General features: G+C 38.4%; 2 protein-coding genes across 2 annotated transcripts; both read right to left on the reverse strand.

The window, feature by feature from the left end:
- Positions 1,034-3,580, reverse strand: LOC109839372 (G-type lectin S-receptor-like serine/threonine-protein kinase At1g34300). Its single transcript, XM_020407800.1, has one exon. It carries the CDS (start codon positions 3,578-3,580, stop codon positions 1,211-1,213), a length of 2,370 nt encoding a protein of 789 aa, XP_020263389.1. The 3' UTR covers positions 1,034-1,210.
- Positions 3,610-16,385, reverse strand: LOC109839373 (G-type lectin S-receptor-like serine/threonine-protein kinase At1g34300). The gene is made up of 3 exons (XM_020407801.1): positions 16,310-16,385; positions 14,651-15,095; positions 3,610-5,533 (listed from the first exon to the last, which is right to left on the reverse strand). The coding sequence occupies exons 1-3, from the start codon at positions 16,383-16,385 to the stop codon at positions 3,787-3,789; spliced, it is 2,268 nt and encodes a 755-aa protein (XP_020263390.1). The 3' UTR covers positions 3,610-3,786.

Consider the following 17,481-nt stretch of genomic DNA (forward strand, 5'->3'; position numbering starts at 1 on the left):
GCAAAGTCCAAAGACCCTTCAGCCCACATGCAATACTCCAAACTGATTTTTACACCACATGCCACCTGACTGTGAGTGCATCTTTACAATCAGCCAGAATCCATGCCTACACTTGTGAGCTTTACCTCCTTAGGTCATACACACAAAAAGAACACTTAGAAGCCTAAGAAGAACTCTAATAACATGCACAACTATTACAGTGTATAGTTTTGTTCCCGTCCAGTGGTGGGATACAATAGAACCAGTAATATCAATGTGCACTGTATTTACGGCAGATGAATATGTTACTAACAAACATCACTACTATAGCAGAAAATTTTCAAAATTAAACTCAAGATAAAACACATTTCACAAGTATATAGCAAATGAGGAAGATAATTAGATATCAACACTACACTAATAAAGTAAAAAACCCGGTCCATGCTTTTGCCACTTGGCAAATTCAAGGGCTCTAATAGTTAATAATAAAAAGTGTTTTCCCCATCATCTCATCTTAAAGACATAATCCACTCCCTCCACATCTTGGAAATCTTTTTTGCCCCCAATTTCCATAAATCATTGATTTGTTATCTCACTTTCAAAAAAAAAATCTCAATTTTCTTTTTCTCTCTTTCCCAAAAGTTATAATATACTTCAGCATTTGAACCTTCCAAATGCAATCAACAAAAGTTGTACTCAGGTGGACGATAATAAATATGCCACCAAATGTGCCAAGACTGAGTCATAGAATACATAAGAACTTAACCCTTGAGCCTTCTATACAAAGTATGAAAGCTCTCACGGGTATCTAGTTCATGTCTCTATAGTTGCTTAAAAGATCTGATATTTGTCAGCAAATCTAAATACTGAACAACCTCGCATTACTATGTCAAGCCATGCATCAGAAAGATTGAAATTACAAAAGTTCTCAGCCCAGTCCTCAAACTTGATCAAACAATAGAATAATAGCTAGGATAACAACAAAGCAAAAGTTAGGAAATAGAAAATAAGATAAAAACTTGCATACATTCACACATTCACCAAGAGAACCATATATAATCCATATAATCTTAATCAAACAAAAGCATGCTTATAAATTCATCACAAAGAATACATCTATACAAAACCAGTCTGAACTGCCACAGAGATGTAGTTACAGACAGGCGTACGTACCTCCATGAAATAAGCCATTCATATCAAGTTGTTGTATTATAATACAATTGCAAACACCTTATATAGTCTGATTTGGTGCAAGAAGCGATGAAGATGCCTTCTCCAAATTTCTCCTAGAAATCTCAGATGTTGAACCTGTTGTTGGCTGAACAAAACTAGACAATGAAGCAGCTGGATGACTAGATGACAAAGCAGCTTGATGCGAAGTAGCAAAAGTAGAGAAACTACTAATATTCACACTGCCACTCGTGCTGCTCCCAGACACATCAGTGGCTTTTGGAGCAGGAGGCCTCTCAATATCCATAATTCCTTCCAACATTTGAACGACTTTTCCCATCGTTGGTCTCTGAGATGGCTGCTCTTGGATGCACCAAAAGCTCACCTGAACTGCTCTATCCAATTGCTCCATATCCACATCAGATTCAAGAAGCCTCTTATCGACAATGTTCTCAATATTCCCCTTCTCAAACTCACCGTAAGCCCAAAGAGAGAATTTCTTCCTTCCAGTTTCCTCCGACACATCAAAATTGCGTCGCCCACTCACAATCTCTAATAAAACCATTCCATAGCTGTAAACATCAGATTTTGATGTGATGGGGAGGTTTGCAAGCCATTCGGGTGCCAAGTATCCCCTAGTCCCTCGCACACTGGTAAGGGTCCTATGCCGATGATCCTTAGGGTTGACTAGCTTCGCAAGCCCAAAATCCGAGACCTTAGCATTGTAGTTCTCATCTAAAAGAATATTCTCAGGCTTAATATCACAATGCACGATGCAATCCCTACATTCTTCGTGCAAGTAAGTGATCCCTCTTGCCGTACCAATAGCTACCTTAAATCTCGCTGCCCAATTTAACATTCCCGACGACTCCCCGGAGAAGAGGAACGCGTCCAAGGAGCCGTTTTTCATGAACTCGTACACTAGCAAGCGATGCCGGCCTTCAGAGCAGAACCCAATCAATCTCACAAGGTTCAAATGGTGGGTACTGCTTATAGTAGCAACCTCCATCCTAAACTGCTTCTCTCCTTGCTCAATCCCCTCAAGCTGCTTCACTGCCACAACAGTCCTATTTGCAAGCACTCCTTTATAAACAGCACCAAAACCTCCAGCCCCGAGCTTTTCCTTAAACCCCTTGGTCGACCGTTGCATCTCTTTATATGAGAACTGCACCGGAGCGCCAGAAGCGTACTCAAGAAGAGCGTACTCAGCAGAAGATGGCCCAAACCTGGGGCTGTTCTGGCAGAAACAAAACCATAGCCCATATTCAAGCGCAATCAAAGCAAGAATTGTGCCTGCAACGACAACCACCACCACCCAAGCTTTCAATTTCGACGACCTAGACTGCGACTGACCCAATTCCGATGGAGGAGGATTAGGCGCACCTGGAGCACAAACCTTCACGTAGGAAGTACTGGGTAAAGCCGACGACTGATAACCACTAACAAAGTTCGAAACTTTGAGATAGCAAAGCCCTGAACCATCAGCAAGCGCAGTGGAAGCAACACAAGAACCTCCAGAGAGGCAATTCTGCCTGCAAGCAGTGATACCCACAAAGAACTGCTCTGTGGAGACCTCAGGCGGGTAAGTCAGAAACTGGGTATGATCCAATTCCAACATTTGCTGACTCGACGGGCAATTTTGGATCTCGGTCTTCCTCTTACACCCCTGAGTACTATCATTCGGATCAACGAACTCGAAATTCTGCGACGGGCAGCCACAGATCGGCGACGTATCGTTGTAGCTACAAATGCCCATGTTGCCGCACCATCCGAAGACCTGGCACTGATCATCGACAGCCGCCCATCGATCGTTAGGGGTAGCGTTTCCTATCGGAACACTATAAGCCCTAAGATTCCCATCAGAATCCAACCTCAGGAACCTCAACATCTGTCCACTCTCACCATAATCACTACTGTAAGCGATCACGGCGGAGCTCGGCAGCGAGCTATCGAGCAGCGAAAGGATCCCATTAGACTGAAGAACAAGAACTGGGGCATTCAGCGACGTGTTGCTGAAACTAGAGTTGAGGCCCTTGTTATAGTACGTAATCACGGAATTGCCCTGGCTCCATTTTAGGGTTAGGTTTCCGCTGTCCTGCAAAGAGAAATTGTAGGGTCCAGATCTGAGATTTTGGCCCAAGGTGAGGTTTTGGTTCTCGAGGATGGTATCGATCGGATGATCGAAGGACTGCCAGATGACCGTCGAGTTGCCGGAGGTGAGCTTGAGGTTGCCGGAGTCGTCGAGGTCGGCGCCGGCGACTCCTCTTCCGGCTGTGGCGGGGCCCAAGGTGAGGTTTTGGTTCTCGAGGATGGTATCGATCGGATGATCGAAGGACTGCCAGATGACCGTCGAGTTGCCGGAGGTGAGCTTGAGGTTGCCGGAGTCGTCGAGGTCGGCGCCGGCGACTCCTCTTCCGGCTGTGGCGGGCATACATTCACACATTCACCAAGAGAACCATATATAATCCATATAATCTTAATCAAACAAAAGCATGCTTATAAATTCATCACAAAGAATACATCTATACAAAACCAGTCTGAACTGCCACAGAGATGTAGTTACAGACAGGCGTACGTACCTCCATGAAATAAGCCATTCATATCAAGTTGTTGTATTATAATACAATTGCAAACACCTTATATAGTCTGATTTGGTGCAAGAAGCGATGAAGATGCCTTCTCCAAATTTCTCCTAGAAATCTCAGATGTTGAACCTGTTGTTGGCTGAACAAAACTAGACAATGAAGCAGCTGGATGACTAGATGACAAAGCAGCTTGATGCGAAGTAGCAAAAGTAGAGAAACTACTAATATTCACACTGCCACTCGTGCTGCTCCCAGACACATCAGTGGCTTTTGGAGCAGGAGGCCTCTCAATATCCATAATTCCTTCCAACATTTGAACGACTTTTCCCATCGTTGGTCTCTGAGATGGCTGCTCTTGGATGCACCAAAAGCTCACCTGAACTGCTCTATCCAATTGCTCCATATCCACATCAGATTCAAGAAGCCTCTTATCGACAATGTTCTCAATATTCCCCTTCTCAAACTCACCGTAAGCCCAAAGAGAGAATTTCTTCCTTCCAGTTTCCTCCGACACATCAAAATTGCGTCGCCCACTCACAATCTCTAATAAAACCATTCCATAGCTGTAAACATCAGATTTTGATGTGATGGGGAGGTTTGCAAGCCATTCGGGTGCCAAGTATCCCCTAGTCCCTCGCACACTGGTAAGGGTCCTATGCCGATGATCCTTAGGGTTGACTAGCTTCGCAAGCCCAAAATCCGAGACCTTAGCATTGTAGTTCTCATCTAAAAGAATATTCTCAGGCTTAATATCACAATGCACGATGCAATCCCTACATTCTTCGTGCAAGTAAGTGATCCCTCTTGCCGTACCAATAGCTACCTTAAATCTCGCTGCCCAATTTAACATTCCCGACGACTCCCCGGAGAAGAGGAACGCGTCCAAGGAGCCGTTTTTCATGAACTCGTACACTAGCAAGCGATGCCGGCCTTCAGAGCAGAACCCAATCAATCTCACAAGGTTCAAATGGTGGGTACTGCTTATAGTAGCAACCTCCATCCTAAACTGCTTCTCTCCTTGCTCAATCCCCTCAAGCTGCTTCACTGCCACAACAGTCCTATTTGCAAGCACTCCTTTATAAACAGCACCAAAACCTCCAGCCCCGAGCTTTTCCTTAAACCCCTTGGTCGACCGTTGCATCTCTTTATATGAGAACTGCACCGGAGCGCCAGAAGCGTACTCAAGAAGAGCGTACTCAGCAGAAGATGGCCCAAACCTGGGGCTGTTCTGGCAGAAACAAAACCATAGCCCATATTCAAGCGCAATCAAAGCAAGAATTGTGCCTGCAACGACAACCACCACCACCCAAGCTTTCAATTTCGACGACCTAGACTGCGACTGACCCAATTCCGATGGAGGAGGATTAGGCGCACCTGGAGCACAAACCTTCACGTAGGAAGTACTGGGTAAAGCCGACGACTGATAACCACTAACAAAGTTCGAAACTTTGAGATAGCAAAGCCCTGAACCATCAGCAAGCGCAGTGGAAGCAACACAAGAACCTCCAGAGAGGCAATTCTGCCTGCAAGCAGTGATACCCACAAAGAACTGCTCTGTGGAGACCTCAGGCGGGTAAGTCAGAAACTGGGTATGATCCAATTCCAACATTTGCTGACTCGACGGGCAATTTTGGATCTCGGTCTTCCTCTTACACCCCTGAGTACTATCATTCGGATCAACGAACTCGAAATTCTGCGACGGGCAGCCACAGATCGGCGACGTATCGTTGTAGCTACAAATGCCCATGTTGCCGCACCATCCGAAGACCTGGCACTGATCATCGACAGCCGCCCATCGATCGTTAGGGGTAGCGTTTCCTATCGGAACACTATAAGCCCTAAGATTCCCATCAGAATCCAACCTCAGGAACCTCAACATCTGTCCACTCTCACCATAATCACTACTGTAAGCGATCACGGCGGAGCTCGGCAGCGAGCTATCGAGCAGCGAAAGGATCCCATTAGACTGAAGAACAAGAACTGGGGCATTCAGCGACGTGTTGCTGAAACTAGAGTTGAGGCCCTTGTTATAGTACGTAATCACGGAATTGCCCTGGCTCCATTTTAGGGTTAGGTTTCCGCTGTCCTGCAAAGAGAAATTGTAGGGTCCAGATCTGAGATTTTGGCCCAAGGTGAGGTTTTGGTTCTCGAGGATGGTATCGATCGGATGATCGAAGGACTGCCAGATGACCGTCTAAACGATGGCAACCGTGTAATTGTTGGGGTTTTTAGGGGCAGAGATGAAGGAGAGCGAAAACGTGCGATCAGGGGAAGTCCAGCTGCTGGAGTTCGTCGGCGTTAGAGTGGACCCCAGAGGTATCGGACGGCGACGCCGCCGGAGTAAACGATGGCAACCGTGTAATTGTTGGGGTTTTTAGGGGCAGAGATGAAGGAGAGCGAAAACGTGCGATCAGGGGAAGTCCAGCTGCTGGAGTTCGTCGGCGTTAGAGTGGACCCCAGAGGTATCGTGGCGGCCTGCGATTGGCTGAATAAAATAAAGAATAGAAGCAGGGTTACTATTTGCAAATTCATTTTTGTAGAGGGAGCTCGTCGAGTTATTCCCCTGCTGCTCTGCTCGTCGGAGCTTCAGCAGCGATAAATAAAAGAGAGGGGATGAGGCTGAGGAGGAGGAGGAGAGAAGGTAATTTATATTCGTACCGAGATGTCTATGACCCAAAAAAAGACCCAGCTTGCTCTGGGACCCCATTGGGCAAGTGCCGAGTCGGTGTCAACTTTGATCGTGACCGTTGGTGGCAGGAGGTCTAGTACGGTGGAGGGACGAGTTGTACGCCGTTGGATATTTGTCCATTGGATCTTGTCCGTCGGATTTGATGAGGACTAGTCAAAGGGGGTTCGACTCGGTCGACGACGAAACCTTCGTGTTTTATTTTGGTCATGGTCCCTTCCCAGTTCAGTCGCAGTCTTTCTTGAATTTCCAGAAATTCTAATCACTGTTTTTCGTCAATCTACAAATACTGTCCGTCCGTCTAAAATACAAAAACTGAAATCTAAATTTAGGGGCTGTTTGGTTCGCTAAAAAATATGGAAAGTAAAGAAAAGAAAATATAATTTTTCATAATTGGATGTTTTTTTATGTTTGGTTCACTTCTTAGAAGTAAAAAAGAGATGAGTTGAGATGAGTTGTCACCATATTATTGGATGATGTGAGTGATTTTTAAAGAAAACTTATTTTGAGGGTTTTTTTCTTGTGTTTGGTTGGCTAAAAAAATAAGGAAAATGCTTTCCTTGTTTAGATTCCTTTCCTGTGTTTGGTTCATTCTTAAAACTAAGAAAATAGATGAGATGAGATGAGCTGTCATTATATTATTGGATGATGTGACGCATACTTACGAAAATCAATTTTCTTTTTTTTTGGAGGAAATGGATTGAAGGAAAATTTTAATGAGATGGAATGAGTTGTCACCATATTATTGGATTATGTGAGTAATTTTTAAAGATGGTAGTAGATGAGATGAGATGAGATGCGGTGAGTTGGATGAGTTGATTGATGTGACTCATTTCTTGTATTTAGTTTATTTTTAAAAATAAAAAATGAGATGAGTTGTCACCATATTATTGGTTGATGTGTGAGATTTCTAAGAGTGGAAAATGATGAAAACCAAATTTTATTGATTTCCATGCTTTTTTTCCTTTTCTTAGTTTTAGGAAACAAACCAAATAGCTCCTTACAGTATTTCACATAATTTCCCTGGCATCTCATCTAAAAAAGAAAAGGCTTTGGGCGTAATCACAAAATTTGAACTACTAAATATGAGCTAACATTTTCTTCTTTATTGATGTGTGAAACTTTAGTTGGGTGCACAATGGGGTGTTTGGTTGCATAATTTTATTGAAAAGTTTTCTCAAAATGTCTGACAGTGATAATTCTGTAATTAAATATTTTCTGTAGATTTCTGTAAACTGTGTTTGTTTCAAAAAAACATTTACAGAAATGTTTTCTTTAAAGTACAAAAAAAATACCAAAATTTACAGAAATCAATTTTCTCTCAAAATGGGCGAAAATCACCCAAAAATCTGACACCACATTGACATTTTTCTATAAAATTAACATTTTCTATAAATTTAGGGGGTAGTTGGTTCAATTTCTACAAATTATAGAAAATCTTGCCATTTTCTATAAAGTTATGAGTCATTTTCTTATTTTAAACCAAACAAGCAAACTAAAAAAAATAAGAAAATTGGTATTTTTTGAGCTGATGGCTGAGGAGAGGAAACTCATGAACTGATGGCTGAGGAGAGGTAAGTTTCTTATTCCACCCCCTGAGCTCCTCCATCAAGCGGTCCTCCATCAAGCGGCGCTCAAATTAATAATATTTTCACAATTTTCACAAAATCATAAATGAAAATGCTATTTTTCACAATCTTGATCAAACATTATGATAGGCCCATTATGATATCTGACTTGAGACCCCAAGCATTTCCCATGTAGATAATAAAAGCATGCGTCATACAAGCATTTTCTCCTTTTCCGAATTTTTTTAATAATAAATTCCTCCGGCCAACATCCAGGACCTCTTGTCTTAGAGGGTAGGAGTTGCGCTAAGGGGACCCCAAATATGGGACCGGAGTAGGACATAGGTGAGGTCTCCCCTCCCCACTGTATGAACAGTGCGTTCATGCAGTGGGGAGGGGACACCTCATCTGTTCCCTATCTCGGTCCCATAATTGGGGTCCCCGTACTCCTTAGAGGGGGTTATTGATTGGTGTAATTTTAGAGCAAGTAGGATAATTTTTGGACTTTACTTTATAGTGTTATTTATTGGGACAATGGGATTGGGATTTCATTTTAATGTGTTATTAATTGGAACAATAAAATTAGCACAATTAGCCTCACTTTTCCCAAAATTATCCCACTTCCATGCAAACTTTTTGTCCCAACTTCAAAAAATTATCTCATTCTTAACTTTAGGACAATCATGAGAAAAGTGGGATAATTTTGAAATACTTAATATATGTTAATTGTATTATAATATATAATATATCTTAATTATATTATATTATATTATAAAATTCTATTATAACGTAAGATAATAACCTATCATATATATTACCTAATTATACGATTAATTTATTATATCATTATTACATATAGGTTAAATAATTCATATATTATAATATTAGTATTTTATTTTTACAATATTACTTTATATTATTTAATATATATTTTATTAGTTAGAATAAAAATATTTATTGTGGTATTTATTGATATAAAATATTATATTATAATATAGTATTTATATATTTAATATAATAATATATTATTATATTATATATAATTTATTATATAATAATTTACTATTTTCTATTATACTTTTATATTAATTAAGAGTTTAAATACATTGTCAATATTGTGGTAGTTATATATATTTAAATAATATTTTTATTACACATAAAAATTTAATAACCTACTATATATTAAAGTATGATATAATATGTATAACAATAAATATAATAATATTATTATGTATTTAATAATATTTTTTAATTTATAATATTGAACATATTAATAGTATATTTATGGTTATTATAAATATTAATTTTAATGAAGAGTCATGTCATCAATTATTCTATTTAAATTATAGTAATTATCATAAAATAAAATATTATATTAAAATTAAACAAAATAATATAATATTTGCATTAAAACATTTATCATTAATTTAAAATATTATATTAAATATATTATTTGTATATTATATAATATATCATATTATTATAACATATTATATTATATTAATTAATAACATTAAATATAGTTATAATTAATTAGTAATTATAATATAATATGTAGGTGTCTACAAATTACTACAGATAGCTTATCCCCATCATACACCGATGATGGAAGTTACAATCTGACGACTTTTAGAATGCTATAATTTGAAGACTTTCACGTAAATCGATGAAGGTTACAATCTGACGACCTTCACAACAACCGATGAAAGCTCTAATTCAACAGCCTTCACAATCAACATCGGGAGTTATAATCTGACAACTCTCACATTGTCCAGGAGTCAAGACGAAGGTTATAAGATGACGATCTTTGCAACGCTCTGGCAAAAGAGACTACAAATTGACAGTCTCTTTAAATCAAACGCAGATATCTCTCAAATCGTAAGGAATTTGGTGAAACAGACAAGAGCAAACCGAACCCTTTGGGTCGGTTTGGTCAGCTCCGTCTCGTCGAGATAGTCGATTTTCATATATAATTCGTCCAATTCCGACTTACGGTTTGAAAGTTATGATCTGTTCTTCACAGCAAATTATGTTCTAAAGTTCGTCTGCAAGACTAGGACTTCGCCTGAACATTGGACTTAGCCTGAAGCTCACCAAACCCGTCTGAAGCTCACCTCTACATCCCAGATTCAAAACACAGAGGTCGTGTCCGCGTTTCAAGTTCAAAACGCAGGGTTCATCCCCCAGCGTTCAAGTTCAAAACGCAGGGTTCATCCCCAGCGTTCCAATTGAAAACGCAGAGGTCATTCCCGCGTTTCAAGTTCAAAACGTAGGGTTCATCCCCAACGTTCAAGTCCAGACATAGAGTTCATGGCTGCGCTCCAGACTCAAAACGCAGAGTTCGTGGACTCAAAATGCAGAGTTCATGCAGAGCCCAACTATGCGTCCCAGTTCCAGAACGCAGAGTTCATTTCTACGTCTCAGATTCATAACATTGTGCGAACACTGCATTTTCAGCCTTAAGCGCATGTCCAACTCTGTGTTTCAGTTCTAAAACACAGAGTTCGGGCCCAGAACGTTATTTTCGGCGTTTGACTCATTCAAACACAAGCTGAACGGTTCCAAAACCGTTTCCCACGATTTGAGGGGATTACAACCCCACTTAGGAGCGAATTAACGGGCGGTTACACCCCTTAATCCCCTATAAATACCTCAACACTCATAAGAGTTCGGGATCTTTTTTGGGCAGATCAAGATCGGAGACCATTGAGCGGCTTCTGACATAAAATCGCAAAGGGGGAGATCGACGTTCATCCTTCAGCGACGTTCAACAACAGGGAGCTTTCATCCTTGGCTATTAACTGATTTTCGGTTCAACTCAACTCTTTTTCAAGAGTTAAAACTCACCCTGAGTTATCAACTCGTTCAGAGTTCCAAACTTGCCACGCAAGTTATCCTCGATATCAATCAAGAGAAATCACCCACATTCCGGTGAAACAAGACGTTCGGATCGTCAACGGAAAGCAAACTCGACGCGAGCATTCGATGGAGGCATTTCATCGCCATCGTGAAGAACCTATAATTAAATAAAGGAGAAGATCTCCGTCGATCTTCTTCTCTTTTGTAATCAGAAATTCAAATTGTAATTAAGATCGAGAGAATTATAAACATTTTTTTTCTAAGTAGTTAGAGGGAATAAATCAAATTCGATTCTTTCAATTTTCTTATTACAAATTTTCCCTCCAAACATAATATATTATATTTTAGTATAAAGTAAAATAATGTGTTATATTATATAGCGTACCGAATAATATACTAAACCAATTAGGTATATTAATTTAGATTTAATTGATAGATAAATTTTGTATCTATTCCTCTATACAAATGGGAGAACCCAAGATTTACTATTTATGCTACAGTACTATTCATTGTAGTATTATTACTGCATCAATCAGTAAGCGGGATACTGTAGCAACTTTTTTTTGAAAAAATTACTGTAGCGTGCGGTAGCAATGTAACATTTTTAAGGAATCACTGTAGCAGCGCGGGATACTGTAACAATTCAAAAAATATTGTAGCATTTAAAACTGGGATTACTGTAGCGGGAAAAAAAGATATGTCGCGCCTTGTACGGTGTTCATACTAGTTTTAATAATGTGTCACATCATCAATTATCCCACATGAATTGTCAAATCAAAGCTCTAAATTATCTTATTATCCTAAATTGTTCCACTTTACACCAGCTCAAAGTATCCCAAAAGGATAAAATTGATCCATTAGAACAATTATCCCAATTAGCCCCAACTTGTTCTAACCAATAACCCCCTAGTTGTCTAGCATAGTTGCAATTAAATTATTTAGAGCATGCTCCTGGGGAAGTGCAACTTTCTCTTAGATGTGACATAATAATGCCATAAACATGCTAATGCAATAAAAGAAGAAAATGACATTCAGAGTTCAAAAATTCCGCATCTGGTATTATGACCAGAACATGTTCTCAGTGAAAACTCAAGTAATAAAAGGAAGTGGCGGCTAACCTGGACGTCTAATTTGTTTCAGGTTTTTGCACGCGCGCCCCAATAATTTGTATATATATTTGTGTGCCTTTCCTTGTACGCATCATATTTATTGATTTCCCCTTCTAAATTGCTTCTTTCACCCAAGTTTACATCTAAATTTGAACTAATTATTTTTTTTTTGAAAATATGTAATCTACCATTAAATAGATATAAACCATTAAAGAATATTTAATAGTCATCCAAATCTAATATGCTCTTGGTTAAATTCTATTTATTTATAAGCTAAATATTAATACTAAATAAACGATCTAATCAAATTTGACCAAATAGTTACACGAATAATAACCGAACTTTTTATTAATTATTTAGTTCACTTCGGTCCCGTTTGACAAAGGGTTAAGGAAGAGGGGTTAAATAGAAGAATTAATGTACTTAGCTCATTCGATAATCTGAAGGACTAAATTATTAACTCGTTAAATAAGTTTTATTTTAGCCATTGTAATCAGTTTTAATGTTTGGAAATAACAATGATTTTGACTATTTTCTTTATAATTAGAAGGGTCAACTCTTAATCCTTCTAAATAGGAGTATTAGTAAACCCCTCATTTTGAGGGGTTAACTCATTTTAATCCTTGTAGAAGGGTTAACTTAACCCTTCTATATTTTTTATGTTTGGCAAATTATAAATGGTTAACTCACTTTAACCATTGTATAGATTTTTTGTATTTGACGGGTTAAGAAGGGGTTAAGTCTCATTAAGCCCTCACTTAGCCCTTTGCCAAACGGTAACTTCAGCCACAAGTCATTTCAACCCATCAAAGATGTACTCAAAACTCAAGGATAATAAATATATCCAGTGAAATGTCCAACTGAGTCACAGAATAAAAGCTCTATATTGAGCATGAAAGCCCTGAGAAAAAAAATGGATCCAACACTTAACAGTAAATAAAAGCTCTAAACAACCTTGCAGTTATTCTCAGCCCCAGAGCTCAAACATGAGCAATCTACAGCATACCCACAATAGAAGGCTCTCATACGTTCACTCATTTCATTCAGGGAGCAAATATCCGTAGAATCTTAAATCAAACTCGAGCGTGCTTATAATTTTTATCACAAAGAATACGTGTACATGAAACCAGCCTGAACTGCCAAAAAAAATGTAGTTACCTACATAGTCCGATACGCTGCGAGGAGCGATGAAGAGGCCTTCTGCGTATCTCTCCCAGAAAACTCGGACGCCGCGCCCGTCGTCTCCGAATTCCTCCGAGAAATCTCTGACGATGGACGCGTCGTCGCCTGAACAGAACCAGACGGCGAAGCAGACGGATGCGATGCGGCAAAAGTGGAGAAACTGCTGACGCTCACGCTCCCACTCGCGCTGCTCACAGACCCACCAGCGGCCTTAGGAGCGGGAGGCCTCTCAACATCCATGACCCCTTCCAACATCTGAACCACTTTCCCCATCGTTGGTCTCCGAGACGGCTGCTCTTGGACGCACCAAAAGCTCACCCGAACCGCCCTGTCCAGTTGCTGAAGCCTCTTATCGACAATGTTCTCAATATTCCCCTTCTCAAACTCACCGTAAGCCCAAAGAGAGAATTTCTTCCTTCCAGTTTCCTCCGACACATCAAAATTGCGTCGCCCACTCACAATCTCTAATAAAACCATTCCATAGCTGTAAACATCAGATTTTGATGTGATGGGGAGGTTTGCAAGCCATTCGGGTGCCAAGTATCCCCTAGTCCCTCGCACGCTAGTCAGAGTGCCGTGTCGGTGGTCCTTAGGGTTGCTCAGCTTCGCGAGCCCGAAATCCGAGACCCTAGCGTTGTAGTTCTCATCAAGCAGAATGTTCTCAGGCTTAATGTCGCAATGCACTATGCAATCCCTACATTCCTCGTGCAAGTAAGTGATCCCCCTCGCCGTACCAACAGCTACCTTAAATCTCGCCGCCCAATTTAACTTTCCCGACGGCTCCGCGGAGAAGAGGAACCCGTCCAAGGAGCCGTTTTTCATGAACTCGTACACTAGCAAGCGATGCCGGCCTTCGGAGCAGAACCCGATCAACCTCACAAGGTTCAAATGGTGGGTACTGCTTATGGTAGCAACCTCCATCCTGAACTGCTTCTCTCCTTGCTCAATCCCCTCAAGCTGCTTCACTGCCACAACAGTCCTATTTGCAAGCACTCCTTTATAAACAGCACCAAAACCTCCAGCCCCGAGCTTTTCCTTAAACCCCTTGGTCGACCGTTGCATCTCTTTATATGAGAACTGCACCGGAGCGCCAGAAGCGTACTCAAGAAGAGCGTACTCAGCAGAAGATGGCCCAAACCTGGGGCTGTTCTGGCAGAAACAAAACCATAGCCCATATTCAAGCGCAATCAAAGCAAGAATTGTGCCTGCAACGACAACCACCACCACCCAAGCTTTCAATTTCGACGACCTAGACTGCGACTGACCCAATTCCGATGGAGGAGGATTAGGCGCACCTGGAGCACAAACCTTCACGTAGGAAGTACTGGGTAAAGCCGACGACTGATAACCACTAACAAAGTTCGAAACTTTGAGATAGCAAAGCCCTGAACCATCAGCAAGCGCAGTGGAAGCAACACAAGAACCTCCAGAGAGGCAATTCTGCCTGCAAGCAGTGATACCCACAAAGAACTGCTCTGTGGAGACCTCAGGCGGGTAAGTCAGAAACTGGGACCGTTAGGGCTAGCGCTTCCTATCGGAACACTGTAAGCCCTGAGGTTCCCATCAGAATCCAGCCTCAGGAACCTCAACATCTGTCCGCTCTCACCATAATCACTACTGTAAGCGATCGCCACGGAGCTCGGCAGCGAGCTATCGATCAGCGAGAGGATCCCATTGGACTGAAGGGCGATAACAGGGGAATTCAGCGTGGCGTTGCCGAAACTAGAGTTGAGGCTGTTGAGCCCCTTGTTGTAGTACGTGATCACGGAGTTGCCCTGGCCCCAATTTAGGGTTAGGTTTCCCTCGCCCTGCAGCGAGAAATTGTAGGGTCCGGATCTGAGATTTTGGCCCAAGGTGAGGTTTTGGTTCTCGAGGACGGTGTCGATCGGATGATCGAAGGACTGCCAGATGACCGTCGAGTTTCCGGAGGCGAGCTTGAGGTCGCCGGAGTCCGCTTCTACAAGGATTAATAATGAGTTAAACCCCTCAAAATGAGGGTTACTATACTCCTATTAGAAGGATACAGATTTACCCTTCTAATTATAAAGAAAATAGTCAAAATCATTGTTATATTCCAAAACATTAAAACTGATTTACAATTGGCTAAAATAAACTTATTTAACGAGTTTAATAATTGTAGTCCTGCAATTATCGAATGAGCCTAAGTACATTAATTCTTCTATTAACGCCCTCTTCCTTAACCTTTGTCAAACGGGACCGAAGTGAAAAAATAATTATATAAAAAGTTCGGATTATTATTCGTGTAAACTAATTGTCAAATTTGATTAGATCGTTTATTTAGTAATTTATATTAGCTTATAAATTAAATAGAATTTAACCAAGAGACATATTAGATTTTGAGATTATTAATAATTCTTAATGTTTAATCTATTTAATGGTAGAATGACATATTTTCAAAAAAAAATAATTAGTTCAAATTTAGATGTAAACTTGGGTGAAAGAAGGCAATTTAGAAGGGGAATCAAATAAATATGAGCGTACAAGGAAAGGCACACAAATATATATACAATTATTGGGGCGCCGTGCAAAAACCTGAAACAAATAGAACGTCGCAGGTTAGACGCCACTTCCTTTATTACTTGAGTTTTCACATGAGAAAGCAATGTCTCGGGTCATCAATACCAGATGCGGAATTTTGAACTCTGAAGTCATTTTCTTCTTTTATTGCATTAGCATTTTATGGCATTATTATGTCACATCTAAGAGATAAGTTGGCACTTCCCAGAGCATGCTCTAAATAATTTAATTGCAACTATGCTAGACAACTAGGCGGGTTATTGGTTAGAACAAGTTTGGGCTAAAGGGATAATTGTTCTAATGGAATCAATTTTATCCTTTTGGGAAATACTTTGAGCTGGTGTAAAGTGGAAGCAATTTAGGATAATTAAGATAATTTAGAGCTTTGATTTGACAGATCATGTGGGATAATGATGAGTGACACATTATTAAAACTATATGAATAAACACCGTACAAGGGGCGACATATATCTTTTTTTCCCGCTACAGTAATTTGCCCAGTTTTTTAAATGCTACAATATTTTTGAATGTTGTAGCAGTATCCCCGCTGCTACAGTGATTCCTAAAAATGTTACATTGCTAACCGCACGCTATCAGTAATTTTTCAAAAAAGTTGCTACAGTATCCGCTTACCTGATTGATTGCAGTAATCAATAGCTACAATGAATAAGTAACTCGTAGCATAAATAGTAAATCTTGGGGTTTCCATTTGTATAGAGGAATAGATACAAATTTATCTATCAATTAATCTAAATTAATTTACCTAATTGGTTTAGTACATTATTTGGTATGTTATTATAATATAATACATTATTTTACTTTATACTAAAATATAATATATTATATTTTAATTACTAATTAAATTATAACTATATTTAATTTTATTATTAATTTAATATAATATATTATAATAATATGATATATTATATAATAATTAATATAATATATAAACAATATATTTAATGTAATATTTCAATAATATAATATTTAATCAAATATTATAATATTTTATTTAATTCAATATACTATTACTTAAAATATTATATTATTATTAAAAATATATTTTTATTATTTTTAAGATAATTTATAGTTAAATAGAATATGATACATGACTCCCTTATTATAATATTTATAATAATCATAATATACTATAATTGTTCGTATTATTAATTAAAAAATTGTTATTAAAAATAAATATATATATATATATATATATAATATATAATATAATAATATAAATATATATATATATAATAATAATATATATCATCATCATACTTTAATGTATATTTAATTATCATATTTTTAAATGTATTAACATATTATTAATATTATAACTATCATAATATTAACAATATATTTAAGGCTATTAATTAAATAATAAGTATAAATAGAAAATAATAATTTATATATAGATAAGTTACTATTATAATATAATTAATATATTATATATTAAATATATAAACACATATACTGTGATACAATATTTTTATATCATAAAAATACTTTAAAAAATTTTTATTCTAACTAATAAAATATATACTAAATAATATAAAGTAATATTATAATAATATTATACTAATATGTAATAATGATATATAATAATGTTATATTAGATAATATTATATAATATTTTATTATCTTACATTATAATAGAATTTTATAATATAATATAATTAAGATATATTATATATTAGAATACAATTAACATATATTAGATATTTAATAAATTAGTGAAATTATCCCACTTTCCTCATGATTATCCCAAAGTTAAGAATGGGGTAATTTTTGGAGGTTAGAAAAAG

Source organism: Asparagus officinalis, chromosome 4 (genome assembly GCF_001876935.1).
Source record: "Asparagus officinalis chromosome 4, Aspof.V1, whole genome shotgun sequence".
Lineage (NCBI taxonomy): Eukaryota > Viridiplantae > Streptophyta > Magnoliopsida > Asparagales > Asparagaceae > Asparagus > Asparagus officinalis.